Here is a 25,842-nt window from a genome sequence, read left to right on the forward strand (position 1 = left end):
TGTCATTAGAAATTCAGGTTGAAGCACAATGAGTAGTAACTTGAAAGTGTTTATATTTGACCATTGAAATGGGGATGGTTGCTCTAAATGAGAAATACTGGAAGGATTGTATTTTCCCACCAATGCAGAGTTCCAGGGGTCATAAAACAGCATACCATAATCAGGAGGATGAAAAAATGTTAATCATTAGATACTTCTTACTAGATATAGTGTTGAAAATACAGTTAAAAAAGGTCTGTGCCTAATTATGTGGCTGGCCTAAGTGGATTTGTGGCACTTACTATTTTCAAATTCATGCAAAATGGTTTGTCTCTATTTAAACATTTGAAACGCTCTTACTCATCACATATGTTAAAGGTTGATTACAACTGTTGACTGATTTAATCATCAACCACAGTGAGCCCTTATTATTTAAAAAGAAACTGTCATAGTGATTACTTTAAAAAATCTCTAGCATTTGAACAATTCTTTTACAGAAGCAAACATAAATACCCAAGATAAGGAATTTGGAACATAGAGAGAACAGTTTTATAAGGAAGAAAATGGAAATCACTGCAGAATCTCACTACTAGAGATAATTTCTCTTAATAGATTTTTGACAGTACAAGTGAAATTTATGTTATCGCCCTCGTTTGGGTTCTCCCAGATGCAGACCCTGCACTAAGGGTTTCCATACAGGGGATTTACTGTGGTAGGTCCCAGGAGAAGCCCACAAGTGTGGGGGGAGTGCAGGAGAGGGAGGGAGGGAGGGAAGAAAGGAAGGAAGGGGCAGAAAACCTTCCAGGGGTTCTGGGGTGTAAATTACACTCCAGCTGTTGTCTCTCCTCCAGGTGAAGAATGTCCCATGCCTGTTAGGCTCTGTCTTTGGGCCTTGGGAGTGGGATGTGTAGAACTTGTAGATAACTTTGGCTCTCTGCATGGGCAAAGTGGCTCCAGTGCTCTGGGTGACCCCTCTGAGGGTGGGGGGCAGGAGATCCATGAGCAGCAAAGCATTCAGAAGCTGGGGGATGAGCACACAAAACTGATAAAAGAGGTCCAACAATGTCTGCTACTCTTATTTATACAAGGAGGCAGGAGGTAATGAAAAATACATTAATATTAAAGGATAGAAGTAGAGGCAATAATGGTTCAGTAATTAAGCATCGCATTTTTCTTTGCATTTAGCTTATGCTCCTGAAAGCAAGGTTATTAACTTCCATTGGTTTATAGTAATTGGTTTGATTCCCTGTTGGAGAAAGGAAGGTACATCTGACAGGCCCACTGGCCTTCAGACTGGTGCTAACTCACCCCTGGGGCTATATGCCATCCTATGTGGTCAGGATCGGGGGTGGGAATGGAATACAGCTGAAATGGTGAACTGAGGATGAATAGCAGAATAAATCCTCAGATCCTAGGCCCCGTTTTAAGATAGAATCATGAGAAAAGCAAGAGATCTGGCTGTCTTTGGACAGATCAAGGATAAAGAGAGAACAACGAGGAAGGGAAAAAAAAAGGCATTCCAAGGAATGCTGGAGGATGAACTGTCTGGGTTGAAGATTATGAGAAAGGCCAGGAAGCCGTGGTATAAACCATCCAAATGATGAGTAGTTGGGAGTTAAATTTATACTTGACATTTAAAGTTATGTTTATGCTCTTATTTAAGAATGGATATGCCTGCTGGGATCGGAATTCCTGTCAAGTCAGTGGACTCTGGGGCCATGGGCATGACAGAATCTCTGGGAGGTGAAAAGTCAGTGCTTTCCTCGTCCCTCTTGGCTGTCCAGCTCCGTCCTGTTCTCCCATCGTATGGGAAATTACCTTTTGGCTTCAAATGAGACTGTTTCTCGAGCTTGCCTCTTGGTTCACTTAAACATCCCCTTAAGAATAGAAGAGAGTAGAGTATATGATTGGCTAACCACTATGTTGTACAGCTGAAACTAGTACAAAGTAGTAGTGAATGTGAACTGTAATTGAAAAAAATTCAAAATAAATAAATAAAAGGAAATGCAAGTGAGAATATGCTATACTTATTAAAAATGGAAGAGAACAATGTCACATTTTAGATAAAATCTGGGAGTCTCTACCTGATTTTCAATAATAATTAATGGAATGATTCTTAAAATTCAGGACAAAACCAAATACAGATGCTCATAATGTGAACAAAGAGGACCTTTGGTGAAATGAGGTCATAAAGAATTACCTGCTGAATATTTAAATTTTTATTGTAAGTGATTTCATTTGTATCTAGGGAATGTCTAGGGCTCATTGGAACGACCCTCTTTAGCTCATATGTACCTGTGTACCTTGGCTCATTGTCTGTTTCTTCTGCCAGGAAAGTCTTTTCCTCCTTATTTTATTCCATTATTCAAGTTTCCTCAAATGTGGCATTCTCATAATTTCTTCACACCTGGGCAGAATTAGTTATTTTCCCATGACACATTATCATGCCTTAATTAGAGCACGTTCTTTAAAGGGCTTCCTGTATTGCATTACAGTTTCTAGCTTAAGAGGTTTTTTTATTTCTCTTTTTATCCAAACCGTGAGTTCATCACAGGCCAGGAACATGTCTTATTCATCTCGGGGCCCACAGTGCTTGTGATGCATGGAGCACTGGAATGGGCTTGGAGGCGCTCTGAGAGCTCAATGGATGTAACTTCCCATATCTGTGTTCAGTGACATCAAGCTGGTAGCTCAAAATCTGTCTTTGTCTGGGCATTTGCACCACAGAAATCAACAAACATGCAAAGGAGGACTCCCCCACCCAACAGCTGATTGTTGCGATAATTTCCCAGAGCACTGGCAGTGACCCTCTATGACACAGACCAGACTCAGAAACTGTTTGCTGAAATTGAGGCTCTTTCGGTATAGAAACGGGAGTGTTCCTTCTCTTCCAGCAGGCTCACTGATTTGTCACTTTGTGATGATTGTGTAGTTCTTGGGAGAACTGTTAACTGTTGTAAGTTGTTATCACTGCAGGCTGTTCACAAGAACATTAGATCCTGGTATTGTTGACTAAAAATATGAACACTTTTTCTCTTCTTATTATTTGACTTCCAGGGTGGAGTTTTAGTAAAAATTACGGAAGCGTGCCCCTCTTTGAACTGCTCAGAAAAGGACCACATTCTCCCAGAGAATCAGTGCTGTAGGGTCTGCAGAGGTAAGTGGGCTTGGTCGGGGGCCGAGCTTGGGCTGGGGGGTCGGGTGGCCTTCGGGATGTGGGGGATTAATGAATTGTATGGTGGTAATAGCATGGCTTCTACAAGTCTGTTCTGCTACTTGGAAACTTGGGTACCCTACTTGCCTTTCTCAGCCCTAGTCTCCTTAATTAGAAAGTGAGGATAATAATAGCATCTCCTTCATAGGACTGTTATGAGGATTAAATGCGATCAGGCATAAGCACCTAGCATCATGCCTAGCATGTGGTAAGTGTTCAGTACACAGTAATTCCTATAATAATGATAATGACAGCTCCTGTAGTAATGACCTTTATCACCATTATACATATTTCTCACGAGTGGGATGGGAAGCATTCTTTTCAGCCCTTTCCATGGGCCAATTCCCACACTCGACAGAGGATGACTTACAGTAAATCCTTTTTCATAGATTCATATATCACGTTTAAACTTCTGTGAGGAAAAGTGGCTCAGGTAAGTAACACCTAATTGCCACTTAATTCTTGGGGAGAAATTGTTTTGCTTTCTCTTCTTGAAATCCCCTTCTTTCCCAAATTTATTCTCATGTCTTCAAACCCCTCAAATATCACTTCCTCCCTAAAACTTTTCACCCAGGCAGAATTAGATGAGGACATCTAATTAGGAGATTTGGAGTGTTTACATTTATTTGAAATCTTGAAAAACAAATCCAGTTAAACTTACAGATTTTTTTTTGAAAGTATACCCATCATAAATCCTCCTCCACATTCTCAAATAGTCAATGAGTTAGATCCCCTTTGGCTTCCTTTGGAAGCTTCTAGAGTTAAGGATCTGCAGTGTAGCAGTGTAGCTTAGACAACCTCATATTTTACTTGTTAAAAATCTTTTCTTCAGAACGAAGGTTGGCACACATTTTCTGTTAAGGGCCAGAAATTTTCTCTTTCAACGACTTAACTCTGCTGTTGTATGGCAAAGGCAGCATAGACAACAGGTAAATAAATAAATGAATGAGTGTGGCTGTGTTCCAATACAATTTTATGTACAAATGCAGGTGGCAGCCCATAATGTGCTGGCCCCTCTGCTAGCACCTTCTCATGTATAAAAATGTATATTATCATGGAGTGTTTCCGCTTAGGCTGAGATTTCTCTGCATGGTTGGTGATTAGAGGGCAATATTTTGGTAACATTCTTAGGAAACTTTAGTATGTTGATAGCCATGAATGGCTCTTAGAATCAGCGATGTGATACCATGCCATTACAGCATCTTCCTTTCTTTATCGGCGTTTGTGGCTACTAGCATATTTGCTACTGGGATGCTTTAGAAGGACCTAACACTTGACTAGAATATTCAGAGGGATGCATTTATTGGGAACTGATAGGGTTGTTAGGAAGGTCTGGCAATTTAATGCAAAATCTATCAATTGCTATTTGTTGAGCTGCCAAGTGGGACTCAGTCTATGTAAATCCTTTCTGATTTATGGTTTCATTAGAGCAGAATCATTGATTATCTCACAGAAATTCAAGAGACATTTCATTGCTATGCCCCAGTTTACAATAGACCAGGTGTGACTGCTTCTACTAGCACCTCTATGAATGCATGTGCTTCTTTCCCAGTGAAGATGCTGAGAGATGTGACATCTCATTAAACCTAAGGCTCATTCAAGGCTTTTGCTGTTTCAGCTTTGAGGAAGGAATAAGGTGTCAGAGATTAGATCACAGCCAGGACCAGTCTGTGACAGTGAAGATTTTCTTTATCTTCCTCCTGCCTGCTTTCTTCTCAGCCAGGAAGCTGCCAACTCTTTTATTAGGCAGCTGATGGGGTTTTTTGGGGGGAAGGATGTGTATTACAGGTATTTATGCACATTTTGACAGGAACCAGAGCAAGTCTTCAAAAACATGTGGTGGGAGGGACTTCTGGTGGGGAGAGGGTGGAGTTAAACTATCAAGGTATATGGGTTTCTCCTGTTCTGCTCCCATCCCAGAATTCAGACACTGGGATGAAGAAAGCATCATTTTTGACCAAAGCCCTTTTCAGCACCACTTACTGTCAGTACCTCCTTCTTCCCCATTGACCCGTAACAGAGAGGAGGCCAGAGCATCCCACCCACTTGTCCACATGCCAGGGCTTGCTGTGCACATCTGCCAATCACGAAATGAAAGGCTTGTTTGTCTGGGCAGTGGGGTATTCTTTTTTTTTTCATGAAAATGTAAAATTTATGTGACAGTGAACAAAAAATCAATCCCAATGAGTTCAATGATCTATTGTCTCAAACTATACTCTTGGTGAATTTTACTCAATATCTCCTAATTCCAATTTATTTAGCAAGAGTATCTTTAGAAGTAACATACTAGTTACTCACAATATTGTGGGAAATATTTTTTTCCTTTGACTTCTGTTTGTCTTTTACTTTTCCCTCCGTGTTCATGTTTTCTGAGTGGAGTCTTGCAAGAGGAGGAAGGGGTTGGCCAATTGCTATTCTGAGGAAATTAGACCGCCCAGTGCACCCCTGCAAAGGCAAATTATTCAGTCCTTCTCCCCCTCCTTCTTTCCTTTCTCTAAAACAGAAAGTAATGAAAAGGTGAGAAACACTCAATTTGTATGTAAAGTAATTTTTATCCTGCTTGTGGAAGGCCATAAGGTTTGCTTTGTGGATTGAGATTGTGTGCTGCCTGGCAGGCAGCAGGGAGGGACTTGGAGGACCTGAAATATGTGGTTCTGGGACAAGCACAGGGGTGTGTTTTTGCCTGTCTGGGTTCTGCCACGCTGATGTTATTGGTTACAGAAAATGAAGTGGCTGTAGCCTCCTTCGGTATCCACACCGAAGGCCATGCAATTAGCATATTTATCATCTCTGTCTGTTTGGCTGTGAATGTCAGGGCATTCTTCTGAGGGAAATCACCCCACAAGAGTATTATTCCTCAGAGGTCTAAGTCAAAACCTTTCTCATTCCTGCTCAGGAAATTGAAGTTTTCCAGGGCTTATTTTCATTAGGACTGGTGAGCCACCTCGTGTGAGGGGGCTAGGGCTGGGAATTTGCGAAAGCGCAGAGTGCTTTTTGCTTTCTGATCCCCATTGGTGGATCATATGATACCCAGAAAGCTCTTCAACTTTTAAAATAATGATTGTTATAATGATGGCATTTTATGAATTGATTCTTTAAATGTAGGAGACAAGGTAGATGAAGATGTGTTTCTACCATGTATTTCTATTATGTTTATGTCACTGACTTTGAGTGAAATTATTTTTAGTACCAGCTGGTAGGCTCTATGTATTGCTTATGTGAAATAACATTAAAACCCATGCTGCTGAGATATGACTTGTTTCCTCAAGTTGTAACTTGTTGGCTTGATTGTGAAGCTATTTTTTTAGTCATACCCATTTGAATATATGATTTCCCATGTGACCACCCCAATGAAATAATCAAGAAGAGAGGTGAAGACTATAGCTGTACACTGTGTTTTTCTGTTTTTGACATAAACCTAGGAGGACCTCAGAGTTAAGAATAGTTATGACTGACTTAGGGTGTTCCCTATATGAACAGAACTGATATCCTTACTAGGATCTTAGACACCTCGGGTCATGCCAAACACTGTAACTAATTCCCTTGTCCTTTAGAGAAAAATTAATGCAATCATCCGAATAGGTGTTTACATCCTCAGGGCTGATTAGTGCAGCCAGGATGTTCCCGGGGAAGAACTAACTACAGACCAGTTAGGAGGGAAGACAGGCAAAGAGAATCAGGGTGACAGACACTGGCAGGGAGAGGCCACTTTGCCATTGGTGCGGAGGCATTGGCATTGCCATTGCCATTGGTCCAGAGGCCTCAGTCACCTGCAGCATCCCCAGAGCAGCCCTAATCACGGCTGCATTTTTTTGTTGTGGTTGCCTCAGGACAGTGTGTGCCTGAGCTCCCTGAGACTTGTGTAGCCTCATCATCACCCTGGGGTAGGGCTATATATAGCAGGAGCCTGTCTACTTAAGCATGAGGCCAGGAGGTAGAGCAGTGGGGAGTGGGCACTGGAGTGGCACCTCTACTTCTGCCTGGGGAGAAGTAATAAAAGTGTGCACGGAACTCCCGTAAAAATGATTGTTCACAAATTGCTGGTGCACACAGCTAAAGGGGACGAAAAAAAAGCCAACAATTTTTAGTCTGTATGTTCAGGATTGCTCCAGGAAAACACACCAATCATTTGGCCGATCCCAGAATTCTTGAACACTCCTCGGGGTGTAATTTTCCTCATAATGGACTCTAATTGTATCTGCAATGTCGCCAATGACTTCGGAGGGTTTTGCTGCATGTTTAAAACTTTCGGTGTTGGGAAGAAAGTTCTTTCCAACATCTGTTCCCAATGAGTTTATTTGTAATTTTAATTCATGCCCACTTGCCTTGTCATCTGGTCTGGGCTGACATTAGTAGAGATTATTTGTACTACTTAAGATTTTATGCCCTTCAATTACATCCTCCCAAAGGTCTTGGAGTCATATTAGTTTTTTCCTAGTCTTCCTCATCATTTTAGGTGCATTTGTAATTGCGATGATTTAGGGAGAAAGTTTCAGGGTATTTGAGGTGAAAGAGTCTGGAAAAGAGGCATGTAGTGAGAATGCAACTTAGTGCTTAAATAGAGGAACTGGTCATTTGTAGCCGGGTCAGGTCCCCTGCATATCGACAGATGTAATCTGGCCAAGCCCTGCAGCCCTTGGCTGCGTGGACACAGGAGTGACAGGACTGCATGTTAAGCTGTTAAAGCTGGAAACAAAGGGCCTCTGCAGAAGAGTTCAGTCTCTGGGGGTCCATGAAGCCTGTGGTCCTGAAAGTGCCACAGTGGACCAGGGTCCAGGGAGCCTCCAGAAGGAGGCACATGTCCCAGATAGGAGACCTGATGTGACTAGGCTGCTGAGATTGGAACACTCTTAGGTATTGACTGTTGCAGAAAAAAAATTGCTTTCTAAGATATAACCTGTGAGGGTCCAGAGCTCAGTCCCTAACAGGTCCATCCCGATGGCCCAATGCTCTGTCCATAGGAGTTAAATGTTCTCATTTCTCAAGGGCCCATGCTTCTGTGCTGTGAACATTGGTTATGGGTACATAAGGATGTCCATTTCACACAAAGGCTCTTTGAACCCTATCTCTCCTAGCCAGTTCATGGGTGGAGCTGTCTCCATACCATAGAATACACTATACTCAATGCACCTTTGCTCCTTACCTGACTTTCAAGGTTGGGCAAGCAGTAGTGATGTGAAAGGGATTGGCTTTCTAAGGTTTGAGTTAGGGTAGGGGATTATGGAGTACACTTGCAGATTGCCCAGGTACATCATTTCAAAAGTAACCTGTCTGACCTGTTGGGAGATACAGGAGGGGCAGGAGATTGAGGGCAAGCAATGGCGCCCTGTGTGAATCAGACTTTATCTTAAAGAAACCAAGCCCTGCCCAGAGATAGTGGCCCATTCATTCCTTGCTCTAGAAGAAGTTACAATAATAAATCATAATGACACTTGTTCAGCATCGGCTGTAGAAGCCAGAATGGGTGGATGGTTTTGCTATAATTATAAAGGGTACAGAGGGGAATGAGGAGAGTGGCAGTGTGAAGAGCTTCCTTATAATAGGCTGGGTTTAATATATGCATATTAGGCCAATGGACTTAAAGACAACATACTGTTTTACAGGTGTTGTTGCTAACACTAGCAACAGAACTGTAGATACAGGGCCACTAGAGGTAGTTCAGATTGTAGACTCTTCCTGGTAGAGGAGAAGTGTGACCCTAATGTTCATGTTTCTTCATTAACTTCTTGAGCATGATGTGGACCCCTGCTGCTCCATGTGTGTGGAACTCCTACCCTTTGTTCAGCCAGCCTCATCATCCTTAACCTTTTTTGAATACCTCGTGTGAGGACCCTTCTCCATGATACATTCCTGGAGCACCTTGGCCCTTTCTGTCACAATATCTCCTTGTTAGCTAACATTCACCATCAGTCCACCTGCGCTAGAGTGTAAGGTGAATGAGGACGTGCTTATGCTATTCCCAGCATTTTTTGGTTATATAACACCTTATTGTCCAATACCATGCCTTAGGTACAATGTAGGTATTTAGTAAATATTTGCCAGATGAATGAATGGTGCCTCTGGTGGGAAGTAAAATTAAGGAGGTGGTTCAGGTAAAACCTGAAACCTCCATTCAACAGATTCTGTGTCTTCTTTGGAGCACCTGCTCACTGTCAGCACTCCGGTGTGAGTGCCAAGTGGGTCTCAGCCCTCTGGGGATCTTGTCTGTGTGTGGTGTTCTCTTGTGTGATGAGATATTTTTCTTCTGACTTTGAGTTTTCAAGCAGGAAGTAATAATGGAGTGTGTCCTGGAGAAGGAAACAAGATTTGTGCCTTTCGAAAAAGTCAAAGCATATCACAGACTAGAAAATGAGAATGGCCGATGGAGTACTGGTGTCTTCAGGCCAGGGACAGCACTCTTGGAGTGGTCCTTGGTGATTAAAATCATGGCTGGGCAGTCATGTGGGGTGATGGAGAGAGATTGAGTATTGGAATTGTATTTGGGTTTATGTTTCTCTTTCACCCATCACCTACTGTGTATCCATAGGGAAGGTTGTTAACATCTATGACCCTTGGTTTATTCATCTTTTTAAATTCTCACCCGAGGGCATGCTTATTGATTTTAGAGAAGGGAAGAGAGGGAGAGAGAGAGGGAGAGAAACATCGGTGTGAGACAGAAACATCAATTTGTTGCATCCCAGATGAGTCCCAACTGGCCTGCAAATGGGGATTGCTCCCTGACCAGGAATCCAATCTGCCACCTTTTGGTTTACAAGATGATGCTCTGACCAACTGAACCATACTGGCCAGGGCTGGTTTATTCGTCTTTGAAACACTTCTGATTTTTAGGTAGGAGGGTTGTGCAGATTTAGTCATTAACTCAACAAACATTTATTAAGTACCTATAAGTGTGCTAGGATACAAGGTAAATACATTTGCATGATCCTTTCCCTTGAAGAGGTGAGTTTCTGTTGTTTATTCAAAAAATAAACACATAATTAGTAAATTGATAACTGCCAGCCATCACAATGGGAAATTGTGATAATTTCCCATTGAGAAAGAATAGTGGGACTTTATCTAGACTTGGGAGAAAAAGCCTTTTCTGAATGGGTCATATTTAAGCTGGGACTTGAAGACTAAGTTGAAGTTATTCTGGCAGGGATGTGTAATAATGTTCTGAGTTGAAGGAACAAGGTTGCAAAGACCCCGGATCAGGGAAGAGGATGGACTATTTAGAGGAATTAAATGCAAGTGCGATAATGGTTGGGATAATGGTGGGAGAGAGGAAGCCTTATTCATTGTCTCACATCCAAGTTAAGGATTTTGTATTTTTCTTAAGTAAAATGGGAAGCCCTCAAAAGGTTTTTAAGAGGGAGAGTGACATGATCCAGTTTTGGTTTAAAGGGAACCCTTTGTGTGGAAAACAGATTCGATACAAGCAAGATGGGGAACAGGAAGGCAAGTGAGGCAATTTCCATTTGAGTGATGATAATAATTTGGAGCAGGATTTTTTTTTTATTGCTGTGGAGTAGAGAAGAAAGAGATAGATTAAAAAGATATGAAATAAAATGAGCAGAATTTTGAAGTGCTGGTATTTGAGGAGTGAGGGCAAAGATGGGTCCTAGCATTCCGGTTTGGGTGGATGTGGAGGGCCCCAGGAGTTCGGGTTTGGGAAGTGAGGTGAGCTGTGAGATGCCCGTGAGGACGTCCAGCTGGAGTTGTCAAGTGGGCTGTTGGCTATAATGACAAAACCTATGTAAAGTGGGACATGCTAGAAGTCGATGTCATTTCTTGTGCTCTTAGAGGGGACCATGAGTCTTTATTATTCCATCTAGAGATGGGTGGATGTTGTGACCTACAGGCCAGAAAGTTTTGGGTGCAAGAGTTGTCCTAGACTCAATTTCTGCTAAGAACAGACTGCCAGAACCTGCAGCTGGGTCTTAAATGGACCTCCTTAAACAATTTTATGGGATACAGAAGGCTTGAGACCCACAAAAATCATCACAGAGTAATCAGTAGTAGTTGTTTATGCCAGGGTCTTATTTTAAGTCAGGGTCTATGTCTGATTTGTTTCTCTCAACCAAGAGCTTCCCACTGAAGAATTTTTCTTTTCGTGGTTTTAACAAGAACTTTAGAGTCAAATCATGACTCTGCCATGTCCCGGCTGTGTTACTTTGAATAAGTAACTTCAAGTCTCGGCCACATTTTCCTTATTTCCTAAGTGAGGATGATGGTAATATTTGGGTTTTTATGGGGGTTTCATGGGGTAATGTGTGCAATCTGCTTAGCACTGAGCCTAGCATGTTGGAAGAAGTCAGTAAATAGCTTTGTAAAATTAAGGTGTTCTCTGCATTTGGGCCAGTGCTTAGTTAAAAGACATGACTGTGTGCTTCTAATTATAGGAGAATAATCCTAGAGATTGTAGAGTCTCATATTCAAAATAGTCAAGTAAGATCACTTGAATATTGGGCAGTTTATTTATGTGTGTGTATAGTGCATTTGGGTGTGCACTATAATCTGGTCACAGCTTCTAACTGAAAAAAAAAAACAAACACATTGATTTAAGGAAGAGGGTGACTGTGAGGAGTCTCATACCTCAGACTGTGTTGATAACCAGCTGAAGAAAAAACGACCAAGAGCTATCTATCTAGAGGACTTGAGAAAGAGACTGTGGGCAGCAATTGAAGACAAATATCCCGGGAAGGATCTCTATTTGACACATCGTGCCATTCAGACACCTCAGATAAGGAAGACAAAGCCTTTGGAAGGGTTGCAAACGTGCAGTAGTGACTGAGGATTTATGCCGTGGCCGCTGACTTGGGTGCTGAGATGGTATTGTAACAATGACGGTGACCGGCTACAGCAACTGAAAGTTCCGTCACTGGATTGTGGTCATGACTGCGCGTTTGGAGAAATTTACTAAAAGTCATTGAACTCTGTCTTCACAGTAGAGAATTTTTTTTGGTATGTAAATACCATTATAGATTCATTCTTCTCTTCATGTGCTCATGAATTTATCCTCCCCTATTTCTGCCCATCCATTTTTGCATTCATTTATGAGCCGTCCATCCAACTGTCCTTGTGCGGGAAGCCCTTGGTTGAGAGAAATGAATCAGACATAAATCCTGACTTTAAGTAAGTTGGGGTAATTAAAGTTAGTATATTTTTGTTAATAATATTTGGAATCAGCCCTGGCCAGTGCAGCTCAGTGGTTGGAATGTCGTCGCATAACCGGAAGGTTGCGGGTTTGCTTCCCTCCCCGTTGGGGCTCATGCCTAGGTTACGGGTTCATTCCCAGCCCAAGTATAGGTGCTTTCGACCCCTGGCCTGGACGTGTAAGATCCCCTGTCCTGGTGCAGATCCTCAGTCTGGGTGCGTATGAAAGCAACCAGTCGATGCTTCTCTTGCATCAATGTTTCCTCTCTTTCTTCCTCTCTCCCTCTAAGAAAAGCAAATAAAAATGTCCTTGGGTGGGGAATTTAAAAGATTTGGAATTGCCTAGCAGAAAATATATTTTGAGATTGAGAAGTCACATAAATTTTAGTCCATTAGAATGTACATGTGCGAAGAGGTATCTTCTTTTATCCTTTGGTTTATAGAGAGTACTTGAGAATTCATTCCTCTGGGAGGACAGTGGGGTAACATAGTGATTAAGAACTCTGGCTTCAGGCAGATCTGGGTCCTGACTCTGTATAACTTCCTCCAGTGCACTAACTTCCCCAAGCTTCAGTTACCCTATCTGTTTGATGGGGGTGTTGACAGAATTAAAAGGGGTAACATGTGTGAGACACTTAGCTGAGTGCCTTGCATATAGTACGTACTCAGTAAACGTTAATTATTGTTATTACACCTGTGCCAAATGAGTTGATGTTTTTCAAGCTTACCCTACTTCCTCAAGGGTTGGAGTCCTATTTTTCCCACTAGTATTTGTGCCTTGCTCTTTTTCAAGGTTCTCTCTCAGATGAACCCAAGTTCAAGTTTTGCATCATTTAGAAATTTCTTCTCTGAAACGCTACATAGTTGGTACTGCTCACATCGCAACATAGGTTGCTTTATATTTATGCTACCCTTGTATTTGGCTTATCTCCTCCTACAGTTTGTAATTTCCTTGTGGGCAGAGAATGTCTCAAACATTTTTGCTTTGCCCCCAAAAGTTTGCATGGTGTTTCAGTTCACAGAGTGGGTGCCCCATACATATTGAGTGAATGATTAATCACTTGTGAGAAAGGCAAGTAGGCACTGAATAAATATTGCTTGAATGGAGGCCTGGATTAATTTTAAAAACACAGGTATTTTGAGACAATAGGCCCAACCACAATGGATTTGACATTAAGGCTGGTTCATCGCATGGCCTTTCACTGTATCTAGAAATGCAAATTTACCAAACTCTTTGCTCTGTGAACTGACATGCCACGTGCTTGACAGGGAGACGTGCACTGGGGAATTGACAGTGTTGGAGAGGCCTTGTTCCACCCATCAAATGAACGTGGAAGGCAAAGGACAGTTAGAGTTTCCTGGAAAGAAGGAGAAAAGACAGGAAAGCTACATGTAATAATGGATGCGCAGATGGCATTGAGTCAAGCTTCATATGAAAGAATGCATGGCAACTTAATTATTGTTCAATTCTGACATGGGGAGGGAAGTCCAGGCCCTCCCTCTGGCAAAGAGAACTATGACCTATAAAAATTGCAACTTTGGTAGCAAAAACATCAAGTACTTTTAGTTGTAATGGTTATTATAAGCCTTCCAAGCCTTTGTAGAAGTACTCTTGGTGGACGGAGGTTTTAGATTTCCAACAAGCCAAATTCTTGCTATAATTTTGACTGGAGCAATCAGCAGTTCATAGGTCACAGGTAGTGTGGCTGACTGTGGTACTATGCTCACCTAAGCCTTTGGATTCATTTGCTAATGTCCTGAGGAACAGAGATGTCTTTCTCCTTTTATTTCTAGGTTTTCCTATCTGAGTAAAGACATGACATGGTGAAAAGTACATGGGACTTCAGAGCCCCAGCATCTCTACTTTTTAGCTAGACGGTAGTGAGTCTGAGTTTCTCTTTTCTTATCTTGAACTTGAGGATAATGGTGTTATTGAGTTATTTTTGAACTTTAGTCATTGTTGTCAGCATGATCATGGTCATTATTACTCTCATTGTGGTGACTAACAAACACTGACCTCTTAGTACGTACCAGGAATTGTTTGAAGAGCTTTACATGGATTAGCTCACTTAGCTCTCTCTACACATATTATGAAGGTGTATAACATTATGATTCCCATTTAAAATGTCTAATATAATGCCAGACATAGGGGCCTGAATTTTATTTTTATTATTTAATAGCAATTACTATCATCTTTTAGAACAAGTACAATCTAAACATTGTTGATTTAAAATTCTATTTCAAAGAAAAAAATTCTAGAATGTTATCACTGAAAGGAATTAAACTGGAAGTTTGTATAGTTCAGTAATTTTTGTATTTTTGGAAGCCCGAAACTGTGGCTCAAATGATCGATCTGTCAGACATCAAAGCAGAGGTACTCTGTTTGAATCGGGGATGGGGACTTGAGCCCTGCCTGTCAACTCCCCTGTGCCCCAGATTCTGAGGGATTCTTTGAAACTCACAGATGCCATCCAGCCCAAGTATATTCTATAGGCAAGGTGGTTTATTGTTTGTTGGCTGCAGACCCTGAAGTAGAAATTAGACCCCCTGACTCCAAGATCTATTGTTTTCTATGAGACCATAATACAGGGTGGGACAAAAGTAGGTTTGAGGTAGTGAGGTTTACAGTTGTTTGTATGGAAAATAATACCATAATTAATAAATAACACAATAATGAACTCTGTGTTTCATGAAATCTCAGCTATAAACCTACTTTTGCTCACCCTGTGTGTAACGTAGCAGCAAAATTATTGTTCACTAAAATGTACTGGTTTAAAGATAAAGCAGTTTTATGTACCTTATCATATTTGAATTTCAAGCTTTTGTGGTAGGTATAACCTGTTCCTCCGAGTTCACCTCTGAATGCTGCATAATACATACTTTTTTTTTTTTTTGGAATGTGTGTAGCTGGTAATAGAGTAAGGGGGGAAATCAGAGACCAGATATATTGAAAAGGAGCAATCCCATTGAGATAAGCAACACACTGGAGTTGGCATTTGCCCTGAAGGCAGTTTGTAATCCCTGCTGGTGGAATCTGGCTGCTAATGGACATTGTGTAGTAGACAGCAGACAAAGCCTGGGGCTATTGTGAGATGCATAAATCAAGAACCTTGAAGGATGTATCCTCAGTGGATGAGTGTGAAAAATTCATTCTGCAAAAGGAGACTTTCCCGTCAGTGTTAACTCTAGATGGGGGTTATAGAAAAGAAATACCTGTATTTTTGAAAGCACAGGGCCTGAATTTAGGCTTAAGTCTCATGCCTCAAGGCTAATAACTCCACTGTCCATTTGTAGTATAATGGGTAAAATCAATTGTGGAAAATCCATGCTGTGGAATATTATATTGCATTGATGAATGAATTATAGCTACAGGCATTAACATGGGTAAATAGAAAAAATACATTATAGAAGATATATACAGTATGATTTCAGTCATGTGAAGTTCAAAATGGACAAACTAAATGATCTATTATTTAGAAATAAGCACATACACATGGTGAAACTATAAAAAATGTGTAAGGGAGTGATTAACAGAAAATTCAAGTTAGTTATCTCTGATGGCTGGGATGGGATTCCTTGGGGAGGTGTAGTCAAGAGGTGCTAATAATATTCTGGTTATATTAATTTTATTTTATATATTTATATATTCATTTTATGTATTTTCTATGTATCATAAATTTAGCAATAAAACAATTATAAAAAAACTAGTCATGTAAGAAGGTGGTAGAAAGAGAGTTCAGGATCAGTTTAGATAAAAGCTTTTAGGAAGGAACAACTTTACCAAGTTTGAATATTAGGGGGAAAACAAATCTCAAGCACAGGATGGTCTCCAGTTTCCTATTCCTACTCTCTCATCCCCTTGCCAGCTCACCTTTTCCTATCACAAGGTATGTTTTCATGCATGGTGACAGGTAATAGAAATGTTTCATGTTTTCTGTATTACTCGGTAGTCTTGCATTCTTTTCTTTTATGATGTAAAATACATGCACTTCTTCTAGGTCATAACTTTTGTGCAGAAGGACCCAAATGTGGTGAAAACTCAGAGTGCAAAAACTGGAATACAAAAGCTACCTGTGAGTGCAAGAATGGTTACATCTCTGTCCAGGGAGACTCTGCCTACTGTGAAGGTAAGTAAGCTATTTAATGAAGTCACCTGTGGGAAATACATTGCTGGTGGATGCGGTTGAAGATGGAAAGCTATCACTTGGCTCTGGTCTGACCCTATAATAAATTCTATCACTTACCGAGGGTGTTTGTTTTTCTGGTTTGTCCTCGCTGCTCAGTAGCATGTGAAAGCAAGGCCTTTGAAGGTAGTTATGAAATGCAGCAAAGCAATGAAGGCAGTTGGGCCTTATCAGATCCCATTTTCTGCTATGACTGTATTTAACAATCACTGGCAAAACCACAAACACATGATTTTCTGTTGTCTTATTTGAGTACATTGTCATCTCCAAGTTCAAATAAATGATAGGGATTAGATCCTTTTTAAAATTTATTTTATTTTAATCAGATCCTTTTTTTAAATGATGCTTTTATACTAGTTTATACCCAACTGCCATCATCTTTGCTTTCCAAGCTCAGCATCTTTTCTTCAGTTGTGGTCTTAGTGACTGATTAGTGTGGGTTACTAATTCCCAGACTCTACTAAAAGTCATAATGATAGATGGACTCATACCTTTGGCACATGGACTAATGCCATTATAGGGTCAGTGGCCTCAGGCATCAGTGACCCCAATTTTCTCTCTGGACGGCAGAACTTCTGTGTCTTATGTGAACCCTATTTCTAAGCTCAGACCTCATTCAGCTCTGCTAGTGCAGAGCGTTGTCCAGGCCTGCTCCTTTAATATGCCCGTGGAGCAGCGGTGGGCTGTGACCCTGGTCTACGTTTTTAGTGCCCTCATATTTGAGACCATTCATTCTTTGGTGCTCACTGGCTCCCTCCCATCTGTTTAGAGAGGTTATAATGATGGCTAAGAGGAAAAATGATGGCTATGTTGTTTCTCTGTCCTGGCTGGCCCCAATCATTCCTGTCATCTTCACAAACAATATATTGTACCTTGGTGATCTGTTAATTAGGGAGGTAGTGGTTTTGAATGGAATGAGTGCTGCAAAATCTTGGTCACTGTCTTTCAAATGGTTTGGTGGGTCAGGCAGTCTCAGGGTAAAGACAACTGATGACCATAATGGAAATCCCTTTCCGCTCTGTCGTTGTGTATGATTGACCACTGCTTAACTTTTTGGCTTTGACTAAAGACCTCTTCAGTTGATAGGAAATGTGTCTAATCACCACGAGGGCTCAGTATCGGGTAGATAGCCTCTGCTTGTCAATTCTTCTGAAAGACTTTCTTCATTACTGCTTTGTTTCTCATTAACAATGTAGTTTAACTAATGAATTTTTCCCCTTTCCTTTGCACTTTTTTTTCCTTACCTTTATAGATTTCAGCTTGATTAAGGAGACATGGCACTTGGGAGGATGAAGTTACCCCTTTGGTCATGAACCTTTTATCTACCCTTTAATAGCATATTTCTTATTGTCAATTTTGGAGGACTGTTAATTTCAACATTTCACAGTAATATTTTCATGCTATTTTCTATTTTTGTCAGAAAAATTAATGTTCTTTTAAAGATTAAAAAATGTGAACACTCTCCTCCATTCACTGTGAAAAATCCTACGAGCTATGTAATGGTTGAACAAATTTACTTTCTTACATTCTATTATATGTGGGGAGAGACTGTGAGCAATGATAAAAATGATAGAAGGAAACTCAAACTAAATTGGATCCTAATTCTACCACTGGTCAACCCTCAGTTGTCCCCTTGGAATGAGCACACCCACCATTCCTGACTCCCACTAGCTACTGAGAACTGGCTGAATCTGGGAGAAAGTTGCTGGTACAAGTGCTTTTTGGGATTCTGATTCTATGCTTGTTGCTACATTTCTTTATTATGTAGAATAAACTCCATTGGGAGCCTTTGGTGATATTAAACCTGCCCTTTGAGTGTGAGGCCTTATTTTATTCATTATGTTGAGTAATTTTAGGTCTTAATTACTATTTTCTTTGGACATACCTATTCTCAGGTTGGTGTATGTGCTTGGTCTTGGGCCACTGTGCTCATTGGTGCTACCTTGGGTCATGGTGATGGGCTTGGGCTTCAGTCATTTCTCTGTTATCATGGAGACTTTGTACAAGTTCCAGAAGGCTTGCTCATGGAGAGAAGGATGCACCTAAGAATAAATGACTAAGCATTAGAGCTCATTTGTGGTATAAGAATGGAACTCAGGGAGGAAAGCAGGGGTCAGATACTGGGCATCTGGATGGGAGGTAGTGAGAGTCTCAAAATAAATTCAATCCTAATTCTACCAGTGAATATCAGCATTTAGAGAAAATTCCCTTCTCTGTTTCTGTTCTGCTATGCTCAGCATGTTGGACTTTGGGCTTATTTTTATATATTGGATGATGGCTATCATAGCCCCAAGCATGTTGTTCTTGTACCAGTGTCGCAAGCAAGGAAGGAAGGAAGAGTTGGGTTTAAAACCTTCTCTGTATAAAGTTCTCTCTCTTCATGTTTAAAGAAGGTCCCCCACAATCACCCTTGCTGCCACCCCATCCTATTTTTCAGACCTGGGTTATATCCTCCCCACTCCTAGACCAATGTTTGAGAAAGCTGAGTGAGATGACTGACCCTGGGTTGGGCTAATTGTGTTCAACCTCTGGAGCCTGGAGAGGATTCTTCCTTCCCAGAGATCAAATGATCTTTGTCCTTGATCTGACCCAATTAAGGTTGTGGCAACAGGAAATGTATAGAAGGGGCTTGGGGCGGGCAAGAAGCTACTGTCTACTCCATTCTTTTATGACTAAATTTAGCTCATGGTCATTTCCCCAGCTCTGGTCTCAGAACTGACCTCTGGGATATCTGATAGACATAATTGGAGGTTATCTGGGTACCAGAGACTCAGAGATCTGACTTCATTGCTTCACCACAGCCTGGAGGGAAGTAGGTACTTATGAGCTGCTTTAGGCAAGTTATTTTTTTACTTTGAGTAAATGGAGCAAAAATGCCTCACATTGTACAAGCCATGATGAAAGACACTGGCTTGCAAATAAAAAAAAATTATACTCATTGTCCAGGCTGTCCTGAAAAACCTATTCAGGTTCTCAGTGGAAAAGGAAGCACAAAAGGCTTTCAAACTCTTCCTGGGGTAGTAGCAGAGGTCCGGTGCATCAAGGACTCCTGCTCTGCAGAGATTGTTGTGGAAACTGCCACAGAGAAGATATCAGAACTCCTAGCCAATCAATAGAAGATAATAAGACCCTTTGTCAACTCTTACAACTCACAGGAGGTCGTTTCGTTTTGACTGATCCAATTCAATCAGGAACATCTGCCATTTTGAAAACTTTTGGTTGGATTTTGGTGTTTTATGAATCTGGTATGGTGGGGCTTTCTGATGGCATTTTCAATGGGTTGGACTTAGTTTCAAATACATTTGCTTACATTACAGGTAGTGTCTGAGCCAGGTTATAGTCATTGGAGTCTACTCATGGTGTTATTTTTTTAATGTGGAGTCTACATAAATATAATTACATAAACTGTTTCTTTCTGAAGTAAGTTATTTAAAAGAATAAAGAACAATGTGATATCATATATATCATGCAATCTGCCAGGCATGGAAAGTACTACAGTGAGCTTTAAAATACCTTCTACTTACAAAGTACTTTAAACTTTTAAAACTCCTTTTATACATAGAGTCCTCTTTGAGCCTTATAATAAGCCTGTGATGAAAGTGGTAACATTGCCATTCTATGAGTGTGGACGCTAAGATAAGGAATGAAGTAAAGATAATATGCAGCTGATTTCTACTCTAGCACTTTATGTCCTACCTCCCCACCAGCCCTCTTCCGATGTTGTCTTGTTCCTCCTGATCCAATGAAATATGAGTGGACACGAAACGCACCATTTCAGAGCAGAAGCTCGAAAGCTATTACAGGGTTCCACCTCATTCTCTTTTCCCTCTAACACAGAACTGGCACTGGTAAGAGCAGGGCTGGGGTCCCAGAATAAAGATGATATGGAGCAGTGTGACAGTTAACATGTGATAGACATGAGGCCTGAGTGAAAAATTGCATAAGCCACGGAAATTTTGGAGAGCTTCTCTTTGTTACCTTTGCATAACTTAGCTTCCACCTACAGGTATGCCTGCCTGAGTTAGTTAATCCTCGTAGTTTCAGAAAAACACCCTTAGCTCAGTGCTCATGATCGAAAACCATTTTTTTATGGAGCAAGCATTGAAAAGTTACTAGAAAAACTGCAGCTTGTGTGGCTCATTACTAGTCTGTTGTGGCCCTGTTGCCAGGCAGTAGATTTTTTGCAGACCACAAGTTGTAAATCAGTGCTTTGTCATGGCCAATCCCGACATGGGAAATCGGATTTCCCAGTTATGATGATAATGAGTCAAAACTCGTCAACAACTAGCACACTGCATCATATTCACTAAACATATAGTGGATCAGAACAGTTCTGATAGATCATGTGATCACCAACTTATTAATGTTTATGGAGATCTTTCTTGGAATTGGAAGAATGTGTGCTCTTTGAAGCCAACACAGTGAGAAAGTGAGTTTCCCACATCTCCACCGTTTGGGAGAACTGGCAGGTAGCAGGAGGAATTGTTCTCAGATGAAATTGTTCTTCAATGGAAGGACCAGGTTTTATCAGTGCTGCCAGGAGCGTATTGTTGGCGGTGATAAGGATGAAGGCATTGCTCCCTTGGAAAAAAGCATGTGTGGAGCTGTACTCAGGGAAAAACATGAGTAAAGCTGTATTGAAGGAACTGTGTTGTGGAACAAAATCACCCATAGTGGTATGAATTGAATAATTTTATGGAACAAAGCTACTGAAATGTCTGAGGCAACTGATTAGCCAGGTGATTTATAAGGTCTTTTGTGTGATAGGAGGTGATGACAAAGGGCCTGACACTTTGCATGTGAAGAGGCTGGGAAAGTGGCAGAGAGGTCAGAGTTCAAAGAGAAAGCAGATTCAGAATAGCTCAGGGGTAGATTTTATTGCATGCAAAGCTGGCATATGTGTACTTCCATAGAAACCAGACTAAACTCCTGATTAAGAGAATGTGTGGGAAAATGTCTAGTATGCATAATTACACTTCTAATTATCCAAGGATTAATCAGGTAACTCTATTTGTGTTGCATTTTTACAAAATGGCATGAAACTCATGCTCCACGTAGCCTGATTTATGCTCAGATCTGGGCGTTAGCCTCTGAAGTCCCACTTTGGACTGCACAGGGACCGAAAGCCTGCTTTGATTGTTCATGATCGTATAAAACCTTAACTGTGAGCTTCTGCTCCCATTTGTTTGTTTCCAGGGATTCAGAATGCTTAAGGGAAGAATATCTTATGGTATTCTTTATTATAAATATTTATTTAGCCTGCAAGATTATTGGAGAGATCTTCTGGTACCCAGGTATCTGTCAAACTTCCACCCCACCCTCAGTCCCCCAGCTTCCCAAGACAGAATCTCTAGCCTTTGCTTTGCCTATAATAACCCACATGCCACCTCACACCCAGCAGCAGACACAGATGAGCTTTCTTCTTGGGCCTGGCTTTTCCCTGCCTCTTTTCTATTCCCAAGGCTACTTTGCAAAAGCATGTACCCAGTCCATGGAATGCTGAAATGCTGCCTGCTCACATTATTCTATGTAAACTGCACTGTTATTTGCTACAGATTAACTTTCTTCACTAAGTGACGAGAGAGAAATTGTAGTTTTCTCTTACTTTTGACAAGAAGAGAATCATTTTTAAAAATTGCTTTGGTCACCCCATGTCAAGAAAACAAACAATCCAATTAAAAAATGGCCAGAAGATGTGAATATACATTTTTCTGAAGAGGACATGAAAAAGGCACATGAAGAGATGCTCAACATCACTAATAATCAGGGAAATGCAAATCAAAACCACAATGAAGCATCACCCCCCACTTGTCAGTTTGGCTATCCTCAAAAGGACACATGTTGGCAAGGATGTGGAGCAAAGGGAACACTTACACATTACTGGTGGGAATAGAAATTGGTGCAGCCATTAAAGAAAACATTATAGAAGTTTCTCAAAAAGTTGAAAACAGAAGTACCATATGACCTGGCAATTCTACTTCTGGGTATTTATCCAAAGAAAATGAAGACACTGAGAGAACATATATTCCATATATTTATCCCTGTGTTCATTGCAACATTATTTATTAGTACAATAGCCAAGATGTGGAAATGATGGGTAAAGAAGATGTGGTATAAGGATATATAATGGAATACTACTCAGGCACAAAAAAGAATGAAACCTTGCCATTTGCAACAATAAGTATTATTTCGCTTATATGTCAAATCTAAAAAGCCACAGCAAACCAAACTCATAAGATAAGGAGAACAGACTGGTGGTTGCCAGAGGGAGAGTGGGGAGTGGGTAAAATGCGTGAAGGGGGTCAAAATGTCTAAACTTCCAGCTGTAAAACAAATAAGTCATGGAGATATAATGTGGAGCATTGCGACTTTAGTTACTAACACTGTATTGCATTTTTAGAAGTTGCTAAGAGAGTAGATCTTAAAGTTCTCATCACAAAAAAAAATTGTGTCACTATGTATGGTGATGGATGTTAACTGTACTTATTGTGATGATCATTTCTCAGTGTATATAAATATTGAATCATGCTGCAAACCTGAAGCTATAATGCTATAACTCAAGTATATCTCAGTAAAAAAAAATTTAAAAAGTTGTTTTGGCCAGTTGCTTAATAGAGAAAATAATATTCCCTGGGGCTTAACACAGTAGAAACTGTTTCCTCTCCCCTCACTCTCCCATTGATATGACCCTTCAAATGGATGTTCCTGTTTGGCAGGTGGCTTTCCTCAAAGCCGTGATGCAGGGATGCAGGCTCTTCCTCTCTTTGCCCTGCCATGTGCCATGTGTGGCTTCCAAGGTTGCCATGGAAAGGGAACAGAAGGTGATGTATGGAAGGTTTTCATGGGCCAGGGCTGGCCACATTCCACTAGTCAGAACTTTGCGTCTGTCCATACCTAACTGCAAGAGAGCCTGGTAAATGTTGTCTTGCTCTGTGCCAGGAGGAAAAAGAATCTGTTTTGAGGAATAGTTTTCAGTCTTGACACAGTTAATGAGTGAAAAAAATCTCCCCATATGAATTTTATGATTTTTACTTTTTATTTTCTGAGTCTTACCAAATGATCCTCTGGCTTCAGTTGATTGTATCAAAACATGTTCATTTGGGAACTGGAGAGGATTCACTAAACTACCTTGTTCATGCTTTCTTGTCCACATTATCTCCAAGGTTCCCTGTGGTTCCCACTATGTCGTCTCATCTGGATTTGTTCTATCCCCAGTGTAACCCTATGTTCCTAGGTGACCCTGTCTCTCTTCCAGACAAAATCCACAGCCTCTTATCTGCTACAGTTCTGAATCTTATGCTAGAAGGAAAGCAATTCATGGAACAAGCTTGCACATATTTGTAAATGATTGATATCCACATAACATTTCCAGAGGTAAGTGTATTCTTAAAAGAGGATGCATGTTAATTAAGAAAATCCTCAAACTCAAATTTGAAATAGGATAGTGACAGAAAATGAAAAATCAAAGCACTGTGAATGTGGAAGAGAGAACTCTTAGGCAGAGGGACTACGCAGATTGTCCCTGCAGGGAAGATTCTCTTGGTAGTCAGCTATCCTCAAAATTCCTGTTTTCTAGCATTTTTTCTACCACATTTCCTTGTTCTTGACAACTCCCAAGGCAGTGATGTGGTTCAAGAACACTGAACTACGGATGAGAAGATACTGATTGATCCTGGCTCCACCACTTACCAGCTGGTGACCTTGGCAAGTCACTCAGTTCTTCTGTGTCTTGATTTTCTCATGGTCCAGATAGGACTTTTAAATAAGGCTTAAATAGCACCAGTTAGCTGTAAAGGTTAAATAAGATACTGAATGTGAAAACATTTTATAAAGGCTAAAGCTGCATACCCTTGTACTGTAACATTATTTATGATGATAATTATAATGATATAATTGTACATTATGTAATTATCCATTGTTATAATAACCATATGTATTGTCATTATTGTCATCATTTATAGTGCTTGGACTTGGACTAAAACTTGGTCTTGACCTCTTCGAAGGACTGAGATACACACATACACTGGATGTATATTTATGGTGTATCTTATGTGTCAACTTGACTCTTACTAAGGGATACCCAGGCAGCTGTTAAAACATTATTTTTGAGTGTATTTCTACAAGAGATTAACATTTGATTCAGTAGACTGAGCAAAGAGATCCACCCTCACCAGTGTGGGCGGGTATCATCTAACCTGCCGAGGGCCTCAATAGAACAAAGAAGCAAAAAGCAAAGGCAGGGTGAATTTTTTCTTTTTTTGACTTGGGATGTCTATCTTCTTCTGCCCTGGAACATTGGACTTTCTGGTTCTGTGGCCTCAGACTCTGGGACTTAAACCAGCAGCCTCCTGGTTCTTGGGCCTTTGGTATCAGACTGAGCTGTAGCACGTGCTTTTCTGGTTCTCCAGCTTGTAGGTGGCACACTGCAGGATGGCGCAGCCTCCATCACGGTGTTGGCCAATGCCCATGAGTCTCCTGTGGTCTCAGTCTCTACGTATCCTGTTGGTTCTGTTTCCCTGGAGGACCCGAGTCAATCTACTGACATACATATTGAGCCATTGTTAATGTGTTGAATCCTCTGCTGGGCATGATGGAATTTTGTGAAAGTGATGCTACGTGTGGTGATTTAGGTGAATGGCACCTGCTGGAAGTAAGCAGTTTAAAGTCAGCAAAGTTGTACGTAGTGGCCCTGCCAAGGGCAGAAAGAAGAGTCAGACCTAGAGTCTTGTCTCATTCTTTCAGCAAACATTAACTGAGCACCTGCTGTGGTTGGGTTCTGTGTTGGGTTCCAAGGCTTCAGGGATGATTAAGTCATAGTTCCCATCCTCAAGAAGTTCAGTCTAAAGGAGCAGGGACCTTGTAATCAAATAATGAAAATGCAGTGGATGTGCCCCATCCTAGGATTTGAGTGTTGCCTTAGAGGTACACTGGTGGGAGCCGTGCATTCTGCCATTGGGCGTCTGCATGGACTGCCCAGGGGAGGGGGTGACATTTGAGCTGAGTCCTTAAGGATAGGGAGGAGGTGTGAGGGAAAGCCATCCTCAGTAGAGGGATCAGCATCCATGAAAGTACACATTGAAATGGTTCACATGGCTAGAACATAAAAACTTTAGTAGGAGATGAAAATGGAGACATGGCTGATGGTCAGACAGTGAAGAACACTGTGAACAGGCTAAGGAGTTTCGGTTCCATCCTGGAGTGCGGACCCATACTGGCTGCAGGCATCACACCAGGTGGGAAATTGGGTCCGGTGGGATGTGAAGAAATATTAGAACTTTTACTTATTTAGCTACATCTTGTCCTTTTATTTTCATTTTGGTGTAAGTTTTA

At 41.0% G+C, this 25,842-nt stretch overlaps 1 protein-coding gene across 2 annotated transcripts in view; it reads left to right on the forward strand.

The window, feature by feature from the left end:
• The window catches only part of NELL1 (neural EGFL like 1), a 727,165-nt gene that overhangs the window by 179,396 nt on the left and 521,927 nt on the right, over window positions 1-25,842 (forward strand). For both annotated transcript variants that reach the window (XM_045825346.1, XM_045825347.1), the window contains exons 11-12: window positions 3,037-3,136; window positions 16,327-16,455. In XM_045825346.1, the coding sequence (XP_045681302.1) occupies window positions 3,037-3,136; window positions 16,327-16,455 (229 nt within the window). The remainder of the gene's footprint in view (window positions 1-3,036; window positions 3,137-16,326; window positions 16,456-25,842) is intronic.

The sequence above is a fragment of the Phyllostomus hastatus genome, unplaced genomic scaffold (assembly GCF_019186645.2).
Source record: "Phyllostomus hastatus isolate PE091 unplaced genomic scaffold, TTU_PhHast_1.1 phas_scaffold_585, whole genome shotgun sequence".
In the NCBI taxonomy this organism is placed as follows: domain Eukaryota; kingdom Metazoa; phylum Chordata; class Mammalia; order Chiroptera; family Phyllostomidae; genus Phyllostomus; species Phyllostomus hastatus.